Source organism: Mustelus asterias, chromosome 13 (assembly GCF_964213995.1).
Source record: "Mustelus asterias chromosome 13, sMusAst1.hap1.1, whole genome shotgun sequence".
Classification (NCBI taxonomy): domain Eukaryota; kingdom Metazoa; phylum Chordata; class Chondrichthyes; order Carcharhiniformes; family Triakidae; genus Mustelus; species Mustelus asterias.
The window spans coordinates 21744050-21763379 of record NC_135813.1 but is presented as its reverse complement, the minus strand read 5'-3'; the positions used below and the strand labels follow the sequence as shown (position 1 = coordinate 21763379).

Below are 19330 nucleotides of genomic sequence, written 5' to 3'. Positions count from 1 at the left end.
CAATTGTTGCAAAAACCCAGCTGAAATCTGCCATCCCTTCCTGGTCTGGCGTACTCCAGACCCAAGCAATGTGGTTCACTCTTAAATGTCCACTGAAATGGCCTAGCAAGCCATTCAGTTCAAGGGCAGTTAGGGATGGGCAATAAATGCTGGTCTTGCCAATGACATCCTAACTTTTAAAAATTTATGATTGCGACCCAAACCCCACTATCACCTTCCATAAACAATAAGCAGTAATAAGGGAGAACAAATTGGGTAGTTGGGCTCTCCCCTCACCAGCAGGGCATATGTAATGGACTGATGATGGGGAAGGAGTGGGGGAGGAAAATGGAGCTCAGAGTATGGCAGGCCTGGCCATTTAATTTTGCTGTATTTTAGCTACAATCCTGCTCTTGGCCAGGGCCAATTTTTAAAAATTCATTCATGGGACTTGGGCATCGCTGGCTGGCCAGCATTTATTGCCCATCCCTAGTTGCCCTTGAGAAGGTGGTGGTGAGCTGCCTTCTTGAATCGCTGCAGTCCACGTGCTGTGGGTTGACCCAAAATGCCGTTAGGGAGAGAATTCCAGGATTTTGACCCAGCGACTGCGAAGGAATGGCGATATATTTTCAGGTCAGGATGGTGAGTGGCTTAGAAAGGAACTTGCAGGTGGTGATGTTCCCATTTATCTGCTGCCCTTGTCCTTCTAGATGGAAGTGGTTGTGGGTTTGGAAAGTACTGTCTAAGGATCTTTGGTGATTGGCTGCAGTGCATCTTATAGATGGTACACACTGCTGCTACTGAGCATTGGTGGTGTTGACAGTGGATGTGGTGCCAATCAAGCAGGCTACTTTGTTCTGGATGGTGTTGAGTTTATTGAGTGTTGTTGGAGCCGCATCGATCCAGGCAAATGGAGAGTATTCCATTACACTCCTGACTTGTGCCTTGTAGATGGAGGACAGGCTTTAGGGAGTCAGGAGGTGAGTTACTCGCCACATTATTTCTAGCCTCTGACCTGTTCTTGTAGCCACTGTGTTTATCTGGCGAGTCCAGTTGAGTTTCTGGTCAATGGTAAGCCTAAGAATGTTGACAGTGGGGGATTCAGGGATGGTAACACTATTGAATGTCAAAGGGCGATGATTAGAATGTCTCTTATTGGTGATGGTCATTGCCTGGCATTTGTGTGGCACGAATGTTACTGTGCAGGTAAATCCAGCTTAAAGTATCTAAGTTTTCAGAGTGTAACAACTGTCTCCCATAGACTACTTTGCCCACGAGAATGCTTTCCTGTGCAATATCAGTTTCTTTTTTAAACATTAATGCTGAAATCTAAGTCTTCATTTTAAATAAGTTTGACCTTTTGTCCGGGAAACAGCATTTGATAAATTAGGTTTCCCACCTCAGTGCTAATTATTACCCTTCACCCAAGGGGTGCAGCGTTAGAATATTTTGTACTATATATCCACCCCCATGAAGTCATACCAACACCTGCGAGATCCCCTCTAAACCACACACCATCCGGACTTGGAACGATAGCCGGATTTTCCACGGCATGTTTCGCCGCAGTGGAGGCAGCCCACCAGCCGGCGGCAGGATCTTCAGGCCCCGCTGCTGTCAACGGAGTTTCCCTTTGTTTGCACCAACCCCACTGCCGGGGAACGTGCTGCAGGCGTGCACTGTCAGCAGGACCGGAAGATCCCGCAGGTGGGAAGTGGTCAGAAAAGTCCAGCCTACATCACCGTTCCTTCACTTTTGTGGGACCCTGGAATCCCCTCCCTAACAGCACTGTGATTCGGGATGGACCATGCCAGCAACATGCCCACCTCCAATGGAAGAATAGAATAAAGCGACACAGTTTCAGTCAGATTAGATAACTTTAAATCAAATCATTCATCCCACTTCATAAGAAAGTGAAACAACTTTTTCTGGTAAGTGGGGTAGGGTTCCAGCTTTGGATGTACTCCGTGATTCAGGCACATCAGTAATAGTTTTGAGAATTCTTTGTTCTCAGTTTTCCATTCAAAACAATTTGTATGTTGCCATTAGTAAAATCTGCCACGAAAATAATTTTTAAAAAGGAACGTCCGTTACTTATATTGGAGTACAAAATGCTGATTCTTAGTAAATTATAAATATATAATATATATAATAAAACCAAAAGCTTTTAAATTGTGCCTATTGGTAAACTTGCGCATTAAAGAATCAGCTTAATTTGCAGATCTTCCTCAAAGCCCTGCAAACAGGCACAATAGTTAGTGGAAATTGAATTGTGATTGTTTAATTCTGGGGACATGGTTAGTTTTGGAGGAAGTTTCAATTTCCAGCACGATGATTTTTTTCAGAAACAACGCAAAAGATTGTGGAAACTCAGTTTGCACTGGATATCATTTACACTTGAAAAATCTGCCTGCTTTTTTGCTGACTTGTCCGATTTTGGGCAAATTGTCCCCTAAGATACTGTGCAATGTACTGGGAACTCCAGACCCTGGTTGAAATTACTGAATGATGAATTTTGCAGCTCACTCGTAGCAATCCTGTACCTTCGCCATGATACAACTTTGTATTAGAATATTTCTCAGAAGTCATTTCTCAGCTGTGATGCAGCGATCACTCCAATCAGTTCAAAAAATGAACACATTTTGTATATGAGATACAAAACACTGATATCAGTTTGGTTTAGTCCTTCAACTAACAACAGCATGCGTGAGAGAGCTGTTTTTTTGTTGAGTGATGTAGACTGCAAATCCCACAACTCATATTTGCATTTATGAGTGTCTGCTCTAACCCATTCCTCTTCCCTCTGTAGGTTTTCCCTTGCATATCCAGTAAATGCAGAAGTGCCCAAACCCCTATTGTTCAGCAGCAGAAATTAGTCTCCTTGTTGAAGGCCAGTTCAGTCAGTAATTCTCAATTGCATGACATTGGGTGAGTGTTCGCTGCTGGCCTTACTTGCTCATTTGTCAGTTGTAAAGTGACAGAATTACTGTCCCTTAAATGAAACAATATATCCCAGGAAGTTAAATCTGTTTCCAATCTGGTTGCTGTACGCCTTGATCTCAGCACTGGCTGTGAGCTAATGTCAAAAGGACCATTAAAACACACCTTACTTCCTCTGTTCCTCAGAGCAAGAACTACTTGCCTCTGTACATTTGTCAATTTCCACCACACTGAACTATTGCTATTCTCAGATGGACACTCTGACTAGGATTATTATGTACTCCAGGTCTGTGAAAATCAGTTCCTTGTGCATTTAAACCAATTTTAATAATTTCCTATCAAAAACACAGAAAAAAACACATCAGTTAAAGCAAATTCAATCATTTTATCTCAGGTTGATAATTTAAATCCTATTTCCTCTCCAACTCTGCTGAAGACAGTGGGTCATGTTGCAGGAGTTCCGCACTGGGTGAGTTACTCCTGCTACCGGTCCTCCACTCCAGATTTATTACTCTTGCTGGAGCATCAAACTCAGGGTTAGTTACTCCTGGTGTAGTTCCAATCTGAATAGTTTCATTCCGAGTTGGTTGCTTCTGCTGCAGTAGTCCTACTCCTGATTAATTACTTCTGGAGTATTTCTATCTGGGCTAGTTACTCCTATTGGAGTAGTTCCATTCCTGCTTCGTTAGTCCTGGCGTAGTTCAGGTTCAGCTACTTCTGCTGCAGTATCATAGAATCGTACAGTGCAGAAGGAGGCCATTTAGTCCATCAAGTCTACACCGACCACAATCCCACCCAGACCCTATCCCCATAACCCCATGTATTTACCCGAGCTAGTTCCCCTTACACTAAGTACAATTCAGCACGGCCAATCCACCTGAGTTGCATATCTTTGGAGAGTGGGAGGAAGCCGGAGCACCCAGAGGAAACCCATGCAGACATGGGGAGAACGTGCAAACTCCACACAGGCAGTGACCCAAGCCGGGAATCAAACCCGGGTCCCTGGTGCTGTGAGGCAGCAGTGCTAACCATTATGCCACCGTGCCACCACACTTCTATGGATTCCTGCAGTCTCTTCCATTCTTAACCTGTGAGCACCAACAGTGGGACTTAGTCCATGCTCAGTCCAAGGAGAGCTATCACTGAGACCAATCTGTGCTCAACCAACATCCTCACAGCAGAGTGTCTGTTTGCCTTTTAGTCAAGGCACAATCCAATACTCCATCCAGACCAGCTAACTTAGGATCAAATCTGTGACCTTCCTGACCACACACAACGATGCATTTACCCTGTTGCCCACTTGTGAAACATCACTAAACCCATCTAATATGCTAATTGAGTTTTTTGAAGGGGTAAGCAAGAAGGTAGATGAGGGCAGTGCAGTTGATGTTGTCTACATGGACTTTAACAAGGCCTTTGACAAGGTACCGCATGATCGGTTGTTGCATAAAGTTAAATCTCACAGGATCCAGGGTGAGGTATCTAAATGGATACAAAATTGGCTTCTGAGGGTGGTTATGGAGAGTTGCTTTTCAAACTGGAAGCCTGTGACCAGTGACAGGGCCCACTGTTATTTGTCATTTATATTAATGATTTGGATGAGAATATAGGGGGCATGGTTAGTAAGTTTGCAGATGACACCAAGATTGGTGGCATGGTGGACAGTGAGGAAGGTTATCTCCAATTGCAGCGGGATATTGATCAATTGGGCCAGTGGGCTGACGAATGGCAGATGGGGTTTAATTTAGACAAATGCGAGGTGATGCATTTTGGTAGATTGAACCAGGGCAGGACTTACTCAGTTAATGGTAGGGTGTTGGGGAGAGTTACAGAACAAAGAGATCTGGGAGTACATGTTCATAGCTCCTTGAAAATTGAGTCACAGGTGGACAGAGTGGTGAAGAAGGCATTCGGCATGCTTGGTTTCATCGGTCAGAACATCGAATACAGGAGTTGGGACGTCTTGTTGAAGTTGTACAAGACATTGATATGGTCACACTTGGAATACTGTGTGCAATTCTGGTCACCCTATTATAGAAAGGATATTATTAAACTAGAAAGAGTGCAGAAAAGATTTACTAGGATGCTACCGGGACTTGATGGATTGAGTTATAAGGAGAGGCTGGATAGACTGGGACTCTTTTCTCTGGAGCGTAGGAGGCTGAGGGGTGACCTTATAAAGGTCTATAAAATAATGAGGGGTATAGACAAGGTAGGTAGTCAATATCTTTTCCCAAAGGTAGGGGAGTCTAAAACTAGAGGGCATAGGTTTAAGATGAGAGAGGAGAGATACAAAAGTGTCCAGAGGGGCAATTGTTTCACACAGAGGGTGGTGAGTGTCTGGAACAAGCTGCCAGAGGTAGTAGTAGAGGCGGGTACAATTTTCTTTTAAAAAGCATTTAGACAGTTACATGGGTACGATGGGTATCGAGGGATATGAGCCAAATGTGGGCAATTGGGATTAGTTTAGGGGTTTTAAAAAAGGGCGGCATGGACAAGTTGGGCTGAAGGGCCTGTTCCATGCTGTAAACCTCTATGACTCTATGACTATAATCCATCGCACTATAAAGGTGTAGTATACAGACCACCCATGAGGGGGCAGGAGAAATATGCCGATGAATTAAGGAATTAGGTAAAAAAAAACATGGGCCTGAATTTTTCAGGTGTTGGGGGGGGGGGGGGGGGGGGGTCTCGCTTCCTGGCAGGTCCAGAGGCTTTATGGGAGCATCTGACTTCTGATGGTAGCTCTTACCGCTCACCCCCACTTCCTGCCTGAGATGTAAGTCTGTACATTTTCAGGCTTCCCACACTGAGAAGTTCAATCCTTCCAGCAGCCTAAAAACTGAGGCTTGATGGGAAATGGCCCTTAAGTGTCCACTAATTGGCCACTTAAGGGCCTCAACTGGGGCAAGGTTGGTCTTCCTGTCACAGGCCTTATCCATCCCAGCGTAGAATCATTGCATGGTTGGGATGGCTAAAAGAAAACCCTGGGGGGGGGAGGCGTGTATAATTGTGGTCATAGAATAATATTGGGGAATTTCAATTATTCTGATATTAATTGGCCAAAAGAGTAAGGGGGAATGGAGTCACGTGTACAACACTCCTTTCTAGCCCAATAAGAAGGGAAGATTCGCTACTGGATCTGGTAAAGGGAATGAGGCAGAACAGGCAAGTAGTAAAATGAGGGGAACCTCTAGGCAATAGTGATCATAAGATAATATTCTTTAAGATGATGTTAGAGAAGGACCTAAGTATAATGAAAACAAGTTAATAGATTGGAGAATGCTGATTTTGAGAGGCTGAGAATAGAACTTGGTAAAACAAAATGGACAACAATATAGAGAAACAGTGATACAGAACAACAATGGAAAACATTCAAAATGATGTTTGATAGAGTGCAGGAAAAATATATTCCCCTGAAAGGAAAGAACAAAATAAACAGTAGTTGCCAGAACTCCATGAATGAATATCATATGAAAACAACTGAGGTTCAGGAAAGAGGCAGATGTTAGGCAGACAAACAGCAGAGGAGTGCATGATGAAAGAAAATACAAAGACATTAGGAGAAAAAAAAAATTGGGAGGACAAAGAGGAACTATGAAATTAAATTATCAAGGCACATAAAACAAAAATAGCAAAATATTTTACAGGCACTTGAATTGAAAAAAACAAGGCTGTGATGGGAACTGAACTATTAAGGAATGGACATGAGAACACCACAGAGAGATGGCTGAAATACTATGTTAAATAATTACCAGTGAGATAGAACAGATAGATATGATATTGAATGATGAGATGAATAATGAGATAAATACATTTAAAATAAAAAGGGGATGGATTACAGTAACTAATCAAACTCAAAAAAAATAAAGCCCTTGGTCCAGATCAAAATTTATTATCGTAACCCAATTAATCTGTGAACATTAAATTGCTGGATTTTATCTGAATTCCTGAATTGGGCAAAGAAAAGAGAAATAAAGAGAAGAAAAAGAATGGACTAGGAGAGAGAAAATTTTTTTAGAAAAAGTACGAAAAATTTAAAAATGTATAATTTTTGAAAAATCTCCGAGAACAATTTTTAAACTGAAGGAATGAGACTCCAGAATTTAAATTGTTCCCTTTCTGGGCTGAAGAGATTGATTGGTAATACCTCATTATTAAAAATGTCTTTATGCGGATGCCAGATTTAACTTCCTGCAGCAAATTTAATGGACAATTAATAAGCAAGTTCTTAAAGGCAATGGGGAGACTGGGCAAGCAACGGAGTGACGTGAATCAACTGTGAATTCTGAAGATTTGTAACTCTGACTTGCAAACTCATAACAGTGTGTGCTGTTAATACAACCATTATTTTTACAGCAAGGTAAAGCCCAATATAAGATCCATTCCTTTCTCTGAAGCTTAGTGATCTATAAGACTATAATGAAAAAAAAACACAATTTTTAAAAATTACAGTAGCTGCTTCATTCGTGAGGATAACCTAAGATTCCAATCTGCCTCACCTTTATGTGTGGAATAAAGATCACAAGGTACAGAATTTATGTGCCTATCAAACATCCTTGAAAATGTTTAAGTAGAATGGCAGGAAGTAAACATTCTTTTAATCTCAGCATAGGGGGTTCACTAGATAGGAATTATGCCTAAATCCGTGAGTGAGTTCATTCTGTCCCCACCCTCGACTACATGCTATGTTAAACTGCATTTATTTCCTATTTTTAAAACAAATTACTTTGTGTGACCATTTGTTCAACTGGACTGCTCTCGAGTGCTCCTAAAGCTTGATTGCTAACTTGTCAATAGAGAATGAGACCAGGATTGATTGTCTTTAAACACAGGTCACAGGGTTGAGAAAGGCACTATCAAAAATTGACTGCAAAGAATATATTTTAAAATGGGGCCATACTACCACAGGCTGTCAAAAAATATAGGGAAGAATTTTTAAAAGGCATTGAATCATGCAGATAAAAATACTATCCGAATGTGACAAGATACACACTGGGCAGAAAACATTTTGATAACTGCACTAATTTTTTTACCAACAGGAAAAAGACACATGGTGGCACTACATTCTGCACTGTCTCGTTTCCTTCTCTATGAACGGTATGCTTTGTCTGTATAGCGCGCAAGAAAAAAATACTTTTCACTCTATACTAATACCTGGGACAATAATAAATCAAATCAGTAGTTAGCACTGCTGCCTCACAGCGCCAGTGACCCGGGTTCAATCCCGGCCTCGGGTGACTGTGTGGGTTTCCTCCGGGTGCTCTGGTTTCCTCCCACACTCCAAAGATGTGCGGATTAGGTTGATTGGCCATGCTAAATTGCCCCTTGGTGTCAGGGGGATTAGGAAGGTAAATATGTGGGGTTACGGGGATACGGCCTGGGTGGGATTGTTGTCGGTGCAGATTTAGTGGGCTAAATGGCCTCCTTCCACACTGCAGATTCTATGAAGTCTATAAAGACAGAAATACTGTCAAGCCAAAAAAAAAACAGTTTGCTGGTTAAAGCTTCAGTGTAAGCTTTTCAAATGTTTTACCTTTTGATTATAAGAGCTTTATCCTTCGGGTGATAGGCGGATCACATGGCAACTGCTTCAAGCAATGCAGATCAATTGAGCAGATCAAGTTAGATTCAGGTTAGAGTGAACCAAACTGAATGCAATCCTCAAGGATTTAAGCTAATTTCCTAGAATTAGTTGAGGCAAACAAGTGAGAATTGTTAAACTTAAAAAACCAAGAGAGACATTTTCCATTCTCTACGCAGAGTGCCAGCTGATGCAAGGAAACTGGTGTGCAGCTCTAAGGCTTTACGCTCCAGATAATCCAGCATTCTGTGCAGAATAAATCTGGAGCTGCAGCTCAGGCTGTCACGCTGGCAAGGCGGGGCTGGAAAATAAAAATCGGCACCCGGGAATCCCAAGATCAGGGCCCCATTTTTAAAGGATGCCCCAGTATCCAATAGCCAACTCAGCAACAACCCCCCCCCACACACACACACACACATGGGGGACCAACGCCCCAAAAGATACAGCAGACTCCGCCTCACAGACACAAGGGGAGCCTGCCCCCAACCGAGAAGGGGGACCCACCCACTAGAGTGCCACCACTGGCACTGCCTCCTGACCCAGGGGGAATGCCAGGGTACTGCCGTGGCATGTCCCTCTCCCCCTAGGGGCTAAACTTACCTTTGTGTCCCTGGCGGGTTCCATTCGCCTGGTTCCCGTTTTTAAAAAGCAGTGGTAAACCTCACTGATGTGACAAAATCCTAATGTGTGGGAAGGCGATACAGCGGGGAAGCTCACTGATTCTATTTAAATGTATTGAAATGAGGTTCCTGACCTTCCTGGGCAGGAATCTTGCAATGTCACCAATGGGTTGTGGGAGGATTCAAAAAACAAATTCACGCTGGCAAGATACTCTTTTTAAATCTCGCGATATTTTGCCATATGATGAACATGGGCACAAAATCACAGCTCAAATGTAACATACAAATATAAAAATGAGGTAGAAAGCAGATTTAGATATTCTTCCACTAAGCCATCTTGTCATCTCAGAGCAAATGAGATGGTAACAAAAAAGTGATTTTATATCAAAGGGTGAGCCATATTCACGCTGATTTTGGTGTTGTTGGCTAGGGCAGCATTTATTGCCCATCCTTTATAAGGTGGTGGTGGTGAGCCACCTCCCTGCTGCAGTCCGCGTGGTGTAGATACACCCACATGGCACTGTTTGGAAGAGAGTTCCGAGGATGCCCCAGTATCCAATAGCCAACTCAGCAACAACCCCCACACACACACACACATGGGGGACCAACGCCCCAAAAGATACAGCAGACTCCGCCTCACAGACACAAGGGGAGCCTGCCCCCAACCGAGAAGGGTTGTCCAAAGATGTGCGGGTTAGGTTGATTGGCCAGGTTAAAAAAAAATTGCCCCTTAGAGTCCTGGGATGCATAGGTTAGAGGGATTAGCGGGTAAAAATGTGGGGGTAGGGCCTGGGTGGGATTGTGGTCGGTGCAGACTCGATGGGCCGAATGGCCTCCTTCTGCACTGTAGGGTTTCTATGATTCTATGATTTTTACGCAGCAAGGGTTGTTAAAGAGACCTTGATGAGTTGCTACAGTGCATCTTGTAGATAGTACACGCTGCTGCCATTGTGTGTCAGTGATGGAGGAAATTAATGCTAAAGGTGCAGGAAGAGATGCCAATAAAGCGGGTTGCTTTGTCATGGATGGTACCGAGCTTCTTGTTGTTGGAACTGCCATTGTCCAGGCAAATGGAGTGTATTCCATCACCCTCCTGACTTATACCTTGTAGATGGTGGACAGGTTTTGGGGAGTCAGGAGGTGAGATACTCACTGCAGAATTCCCAGCCCGTGCTCTTGTAGCCACAGTATTTAGATGGCTGGTTTGATAATGAGAATGTTTTGACAATCACCTTGAACAATATATCTGATATTTAACCCCAGAATTCAGCAAGGTTTCATTCGGTTACTTCAACTTCCGTCATAAGGAAAACAAATTATGTTTACAATATTTTATGTCTGGCAAGACCTCTGTTTCCTCAATTACCTTGACTGATAAAATAAGAAACAATTTATTCATTCTGGATGGTTTGAAGTGAGAATCTTTGCATTATTGCCTCACATGAAGCCAATATCCAAGAGGGATATTTGCCACATACCGGTTTACAGCTGTGGCTTTTCAACATGTTGCAACATAATGGATCTGTAACATCCCAGCCACAACGCCAGGCTTGAAGAATATGCAAAGTCAAAGCTGCACTCAATACCTACCCTTACAAGTCACTATGCATAAAATAATGAAAATAACTAAATAACAACCTACATAAAGCTATATCTATCCAGTATAAAACTACCACCAAAGAGTTATTTGGTATGATTGGTAAGTTAAGAGACAGAGAGTAATGGCATATTGGCATCAAACATACTGCAGGCAGTGATAGCATTAAACTCATCATGAATTAGTGTTACATGCAGCCAACGCAAAGATGTAACAGAATTCAAATCTCAATATTGCCTCAATGTAATTTTCGCTTTCCACGTTCTACCTCAATGGCCTTTCTTAGACAGGCTGACAACTTAGTAACAGAAGAAAGTTTGAAGAGTTTTTTTGCTGTTTACCCTGAAATAAAACTCTTCATCTAGTTTAACATGAAGGGAGAATAATCCATCGCACGTCCATACAATTGTATTCCGAATTGACTGGGCCTCTGGTTTTCCCGATTTGACTAGAACAATGTGGCTCATTTTCCACACACTGTCTCTCTTGATATCTTTTTGAAGATTATGGCCGGAATTTTTCTGGCATGCCTGCCCCAGAATCGGGGCAGGTGAGGCTCGCAAAACAGCATTCTCCATTGGCCTTGGGCGGGATCTTACGAGCCTCGGGCGGATGAGGCGGTAAAATTCCAGCAAATGAATGTCTTGCAAGGATTCACATGGACAAACCTACGCCTGAATCATTGTTGGGTTTTCCTGACACAAGACAGCATGAAAACCAACCACCGTGGTAAGTCCATGTGACATAAAGCCATAGCATCATAGAATGCTGCAGCATAGAAACATTACATAATCTAGAGCAATCTTAAAATGTTTGCTCAAATCACTTTACTGGTTTGACCAACATTTTTTCATCACCATACCTAATTGGAGCTCCTCAATATGAAGTTGTCATGCATGCTGCAGGGGTGTCTGGCGCAGACGTGCATGATATCCAGTTGATAGTCACACACCAACTGCACATTTATTGAGTAGAAGCCCTTTCTGTTCATAAATCTTCCTGGATTCTTCACCGGGGCCTTGAGGGTGACGTGGGTGCAGTCTATAGCCCCCTGCACATTTGGCATCCCCGTGATGGCTGCAAATCCTGCAGCCCGGGCTTCCTGCTGGGCCTGGTCCAGGTCAAATTTGATCTACTGGCCAGCCTGGGCATACAGGGCATCTGTGACCCCCTTCACACACTTGTGGACGGATGGTTGGGAAATGCCACAGAGGCCTCCACTGGTGGTCTGAAGGGACCCAGTGGCATAAATGTTTAAGGCGGCTGTCACTTTCACAACCACCGGGAGTGGGTGCCCCCCCTTCCCCCTCCCCCTCCTCTGAGGTGCCAGGTCCTGCAGCAAATGGCACAGGTGTCGCACTGTCTCCTTCTGGAGCTGTCAGCGGCACGCGATGTCCAACAGTTGCTCAAAGGACACTCATGTGCGGAACTGCTGGGGTCTCCACTCCCTCCTTCTCCTGCTCACCACCCCTCTCGGGGTGAATGGTGGCCACATCCTGCATCCGGTGGCCATCTCCCTCTCCTCCTGCGAGCGGTAAGGCCTGGGCCTCCTTTGTCTGCAATTCACCCTCCTGCTCCTCCTCCTCAGCTCCAGCAGCAACCAAAAGAACAGCAAGATCAATGGGTTGCATCGCAAAAGCCATCTCATGAATCTGAGGGGGCATTTAGAGAAGGGGAGAGACAGACGGAGAGGTTAAAGAACTCTGCTCACCCCTGCCCCGGCAACACAGACCCTCCATTCCCCCATCCCACAGTGCACCAGCAACATACACTCGCCATACCCCCATTGACCGCCAGCAACACAATCCCCACACCACCCCACAGGTCCCAGAATGGCAACATAGCCCCCTCCATTCCCCCTCACAAACACACACCCAGAACCCATGCAGTATTGGCCACAGACAGCGCTGCTTGACAAGTCCTGTCGCTGCAGTACTGCCCCTTCAGAGAGTTTCCAGCCCATCCCCCATCTGCAACAGTGCTTGCTGCTGCCAGCACTAGGACCCAGAGTCAGCGCTCTGACCCGGGTCCGTGCTGAGAGTCTGAGGTTGGACCCTGTAAACAACAACAACAGTCCCCCATCACCCGCACACTTGCAGCCCGCCCAGCTGAAACACAACATAGCTGCCACAAAACAACCCCGCTGAGCAAGTCGGAGCAGTTTGAACACAGAGACTTACCTCTTCGTTCACCATCACTGCTCAAGTACTTGAATGCGACTTTTATACATGAGGTGCTTTCCTGACCGATCCGGCTGCAGTGAACGAGGTGGTTAAGGCAGGTGAGCTGGGACGATTGGGAGTGAAGCTCACTAATTACATTATGATGAATGCAAATTGACATTGTGCCCATTCTGGGCAGGCTCCTGATTGTGCCAAATTTTTATTCTTGGTAAAATGGGAATGGACGCGAAAATGGGCGCCGTTCCCACGAGTCACATCACGCCTAATGTTACAACATTTTCCCGCTGCAAAAACAACTTACTGGAAGAATAAAATGCTGAGTTATCTTTTGCACAGTACAGGATACACTTAAGTATTTTATTTTAGTTGAGATTCCCCTAAAAGAGTAGGTGCTCATTTTAATTCAGGAAACAGAGGCATTGAAATATGGTTATCACAGTGCAACAGTCAAGTAGAATAGGGGAAATGGAGTACAGAGCCTAGTTTCACCATTGTTTAGATTATCTCACTTACCTAGTTACCAAAATTAACTTTGCACAATCATATCGCTTCTTAAATAGGGCATCTCTACAAAAGTCCATTGTAAAAATATTACGTCCTGTCACCGTTGTTTATGTTGGAGTTATTTATTTTAAAGCGAATTTCCACAGCTGCCAAGATTAAATTTCCAGCTATAGTTCTTTATCAAGAGGTTTGATGAAAGATGGCAACAACTTGAGCTGCAAGTAGAATCTGACAAACATGGAGGTGACCTTGCCTGCTCTGTCCACTGCTAATGTGGCCCTTATATGACAGTATTGATTTTCTCCCAAAGATCGCAGATAGAATTTTCTCAACTATAATTTCTCAATATGACATCTTTCAATTACGTTTTTCACTTGACACCATGCTTCACACCACTAGTTATTGCATCGATGCCTATCCTTTGACAAGTGATGTATTTTAAATCATTATCCAAAAGGAGATAGGTAAGATTATTTTGTCACTTTGATTGTTCTTCAGCTTCGTTGTCTCCACTTTAGACTTTGTAACAATCTCAATGATTTGCCCCAGCAATACATTAACTTCCAGCCAGCTGCTGTTAAATGAATTTACCTGCAACAATTGCCACATTCAGAGTATTGCCAGGAAACAAACAATGAAGAAAGCTACAAGGACAATTTGGGTTCATTTCTCTAAAGTAATCTAATTTCAGTCAGATTTCCTTTTACTATCTTGCCGTGATAACCACACAGGACAAACGTGAAGGAATGTTTTTAAAACTTATTAGCTCTACAATGGTGAGCAGCCTGTCGTGAAAGTTTGGCACGTTCGTGGGGAATCCTAAGTGGTGAAGATGTGGAAGAACCGGCTTATAGAGCATTAACAAGCCCAGCATATCAGATACCAGAAAACCACGGTGTGAGCATCAGAGAAGATTCAACATGATCAGAGCAACATTCTTAAATGAAATATATTGTGCCATGGAACATAATTATTTTGATGCTGTGGGGAAGATGGGAGCAGTGATGGCTAGCATTTGAGCCAAAGAGCTAACATTAGGAAGAAGTCGTCATTTGGGAATTAGAAAAAGGGTAGGAAGTCTGTCTGATTCACCTGTTGTAGTTATTTTTACATTTAGCAGAAAATAAGGTAGAATGTCTTGACAGTGGGAAAAGTGACAGGGATTTTCGGCAGCGTTGAACAAATGGAGTCGTGTGCATTAGGTTAGTCAAACTTTAACCAATTTAAATCACAAATGAAACTTTGAAAATCCCCTCTTGCCTGCTGAATTAGTTGGGTTCCTTTTTTTGTTAAATATTTATTCTTGAGATGTGGCATCACCTTAAGGCGTGCATCTATTACCAGTCCTTAATTGCTTAAGGAAAGTAGTGGTAGCCTTCAGTTTAAGAACTGAAGGCTACCACTACTTAAACTATAGAAGTAGCTTCTTTACATCCATCTCCATAATGACATCTGTCCTCACAGTGCCTCAGCTCATCTGCTGCTGAAACTCTCATCCACGCCTTTGTCACCTGCAGATTTGACAATTTCAATGCTGTCCTGGCTGGTCTCTCACCTTACCACCCTCCATAAACTCAACCTTTTAAAATGCTGCCACTTGTACCCAAAGTTACATAATGTCCTGTTCGCTAACCTGGAGTGGATTCCTGTCTGGCTGTGCCTCAATTTTATCATTATCATCCTTGCTTTCAAATCCTTGAGTGGCCTCATCTCTCCCTACCTCTGTAACCTCCCATAGCCCTATCCCTTTGACCAAGTTTTGGTCATCTGTCTTAATATCTCCTTGTGGCTTAGTGTCAAATCTTGTTTGATCTTGTTAGGGTGGCAAAGTGGTTAACACTACTTCAGGTGACTGTCTGTGTGAAGTTTACATGTTCTCCCTGTGTCTGCATGGGTTACAGCACAGTGGGAAGTAATTTGGCCCATCATAACCATGCCCTCGTTTTTACGGATTTTAAACAAAAATTCAAGTTGTTTACAACTCAGTTCAAATCTGTGTGATGATATTTGACTCTCTGAGTTATTAGTTCAAGCCTCTGGAAAGTAATCCAGTAACACAATTACTGTAGTGTTCAATTATGTGGGTCTGTTTACTATGGATGCTCACTGTGCTTGATTAGTTAAGCCACGGTATGGACTCAGAAAAGTAAACAAACTATAGAACAACAGTCACTACACTGCTGTATCTATCAATAACAACTACCAGTTTCAGTTTCTAAGAATTTAAGCCGAAACCAATTTTTAGATAGCATGTACCAAGGCTAAAAGTGTTCAAAGTATCTTATTATGTATTGGAACGTATTGAAATAATGACACTACCTTTTTGGAAATGCCAGATATTTGCTTTGAGATATCAGTTTGTATCTTTTATTATTCTGCTGTAATGACGATCTCTAAATCTGATTCTTCACATTTGCAAATAAATATCAGCTAATGTCTTCATTCCCATGCCTCTTGGCAGCTTGGCAACTCATTTTCCAAGTTACACAAAAAGTGACCTGAAATAGTTTTTCAAATAGTCATCTAAATAAAATAAAAGAAATGATCGAAAATGGAACCATTAGTAGATCTTGGCTGACCTGGTTAACTCATTAAATGAAAGTGATGATTCCACACTTCAATTTCTATGAACAAGAAAATCTCTTCAATCAGTAAGAGGATACCAGAATAGCCAAAACACTTTGATTTGTAGTATATTTTCCAAGAATCAAAAGTATATTTTCCAAGCATATAAAGAATATAAAGTATTTTAATACATGATCTGTTAAATTTTGATGCTAAAAACACATCTTGCTTTTAAAGTCCACTTCTTTGTATATTTTACATAGGTGCCCAATGGTTTTAAAATTATTTGTTTTTCCAGAAGGCCAAATGGTACTTTAAGGAATATTTAGGATTCAATGATAATCATTTCCTGAATGAAATAAGAAAAGAAGCAAACATTCAAAACTGGTTCAGTCATTATCTCAAATGAAGCACAAAGTTTTCAGTTGCAGAACACTTAAACATCATCATGTTCGAGAAAACTTGCAGGTGGCCCAGCTGCTTAGGTGGTTCAGTATCTGACCTTTAGTCAGAAACCTGTGAGTTGGAACCATTGTCCCAAATGGCTGCCACTCCAACCTCTGTAAAAGGTCGAATGAGACTGCAGGAAGACAACCTTTTCATATCTGTGACAGGATAATTGACACAGTCTGACTCCGATCAAATCATGCCATCCGCTGGCATGATATTGGAGAACTGTGAACAGCAGTTATCAATATAGGGGGTGATACAGCCCTGCCAACTGGAACCCTGTTGTATAATATTTGCTGGTAAAAGAATCAGTAAATGTAGAAAATGTAAGAAACAGTACTCAATATAATTAGTCAAGTGCAAAATAGCATGATTGATTACTTCCTCAGCAACAACTTACACTAATCAAGTTGAAGATTGTCTTACCTTAAGTTCTCTGAAGAATATACAACTGCGTGCCCATTCAACTATGGAAAAGAGGGTCTGGTCAGCCATTTTGCACATGAGGCCAAATGTGCTAAGCTTTTCATGTTTTCCCCTATTGGCCTGTTCCTGTTGTAGATATGTCAAAATCTTAGTTTGGACTTGAAGTTCATCAGGTTCACACCGTAAGAGCTCTAGAATCAGCTGTGGGACTGTAGGAGAATTGGATTGATAGGTGTCTGGATAGGGATAGCCAGCCAGAGATTCTGGTGAATTTGCGTAGTGGTCTGGGTATTCAGACTTGATTGTCCGGTTATGAAACGATGTGTACTGATAGTTTGGCAGTGCTCCATGGTTTGGCACAGACATGCCGATTGATGACGCTCCATATAGGTTTCTGTCATAATCTGTAGCTGGTAAAGTGGCTGGGTTCGGTGGCATGCCTTTGGACACAGAATGTATATTATGCATGGCAGTTGAATGTGGATAGTCAGTCTGTCCCGATGACACCATTTGAGGAACAGTCTCTAGCTTAAAGCCATTTGCTCGTATCAGGGCTTTCTTTTGCTGTTTTAAGGCTCGGTCCCGCTTGTACATTGGTCCAAATTTGTTTCTTCCTCCTCTCATTCTGTCCGCACGGACAGCTAGTTAAGAAAGCAAAAAGAATACTCATCAACTCAATCTGGGCAGAAAGAATTAGGATAGTACACTATTTCAAACACATGATATTAGGAGTACACCAGGCATGAATCTTCAAAGATTCACAAGTTCAGGAGTCAACAAAACTTTATGAAATTGTTTGACATGCAAATATTTATTACTAAATTCATCAAGTAATCTCTGAGTAGGGATGAAGGAAAATTAGTATCAAAAAGAGAAAAATATCACTGTTTTCCCCTAGAACTAAGATAAACTGACTTTTTCAACCTTTCAACTTTTTTTGGCAAAGCTTCTGAACGTTCTTATTTTGTTTCTTTTTCTCTTTAAGATTTTTTCCATATGTGATTTGCAACAAAATGCTGAGTGAGCAACTTCTTTGAGTTATATTGTTTGATATGCAGATGGACCTATCATAAAACAGCAATTGGATTGTGTGGCCAGAGGTTATTTCATTGATAAACCATGTTAATAGATCATCTGATATAAGTAAATAGGGACCCCCACGAAGACATGGAAATGAATATTGTCTGGATGTTAGATAAAGATTGAAGATCACTGGGTGCAGTAATGGTCTCCAGGGATTTGTTTGGTGTCGCATTGTATACACAACAGAACATTGCAAAGGCTCCAGTTCATAAGTTATTACCATCATCATCATCATGCACGGCGCGATGGCACAGTGGTTAGCACTGCTGCTTCACAGCACCAGGGTCCCAGGTTCAATTCTGGCCTCGGCTCACTGTCTCTGTGGAGTTTGCACTTTCTCCCTGTGTCTGCGTGGGTTTCCTCAGGGTGCTCTGGTTTCCTCCCACAGTCCAAAGATGTGTGGGTTAGATTGATTGTCCATGCTAAATTGACACTAGTGTCAGAGAGATTAGCAGGATAAATGTGTGGGGTTACAGGAATAAGGCCTGGGTGGGATTGTGGTCGGTACAGACTCGATGGGCTGAAGGGCCTCCTTCTGTACCGTAGGGATTCTAAGATTATTGAATCTAATGATTGTATCATTTGATTTAATGTTCAATAATTCCAGGAGCTGAGGAGTACGATTCTTAGACATTGAATTAACATGAATTCACAAAAAAAAGCAAATGAATGTTTGTCCTTTTCCTAATTGCAACAAATAGAAATCACCTAATCCAATTTTGGATTTGAAAACTCTTTCCAATTTCAATTACTTTTGATGACTTCTAATGAGTTACACAAACATATCCACTTACCAATTCTAAAAACATTAGAATATGGAACAATGCATAAGGAACAACATTAGTTGGCCAACACAAAATAAATTGACATGAACAAGCTAAGGATCTTTAAATTATGCTGCTCCTTGTTAATGTAATGAAAAGAGTTTGTATTGTGCATTCACGGTCGAGAGCAGATCATGTGACTGGCATAACATTTGATAACCACATTCTGATGCCTCTGATATTTCTTACTGCTATTTGAAGGAATATTGCTCTGTCAGGTCTGGGTCTCAGTCTATTCAACAGCAATAAGGTTAATCAAGTGTCTTGCATGATGAGCCCATAAGATTTCAATCGAAATTAATTATTGAACCAGATCTCCCAATGGTTTAGTGGGTAAAGATGATTTTCTGTCATGGGACTGAGTCATCTAAACCACGAACATCCAAAGTTCAATCTCCAGTTTGGAGATCCTCGCCAACAAGTTACAGGTTGTCACAAGTGGCCTTGGTGCTGTGCAAGGTCGATGACACTCCTGATGACTACCCAGGGGCTATTGTTCGAATTGAGCAAGGATAGAATTAATTCATAGGCAAATAGGCTGATCAATTGAACTAGGCACCAGAGTTTCACAACTTGGC

General features: G+C 42.4%; 1 protein-coding gene across 1 annotated transcript in view; it reads right to left on the bottom strand.

Moving 5' to 3' along the window:
* Positions 1 to 19330, bottom strand: part of LOC144503089 (nuclear receptor subfamily 5 group A member 2-like) — a 74306-nt gene that overhangs the window by 38598 nt on the left and 16378 nt on the right. The window contains exon 3 of the mRNA XM_078227589.1: positions 16846 to 17486. Coding sequence (XP_078083715.1) covers positions 16846 to 17486 — 641 coding nt within the window. The remainder of the gene's footprint in view (positions 1 to 16845; positions 17487 to 19330) is intronic.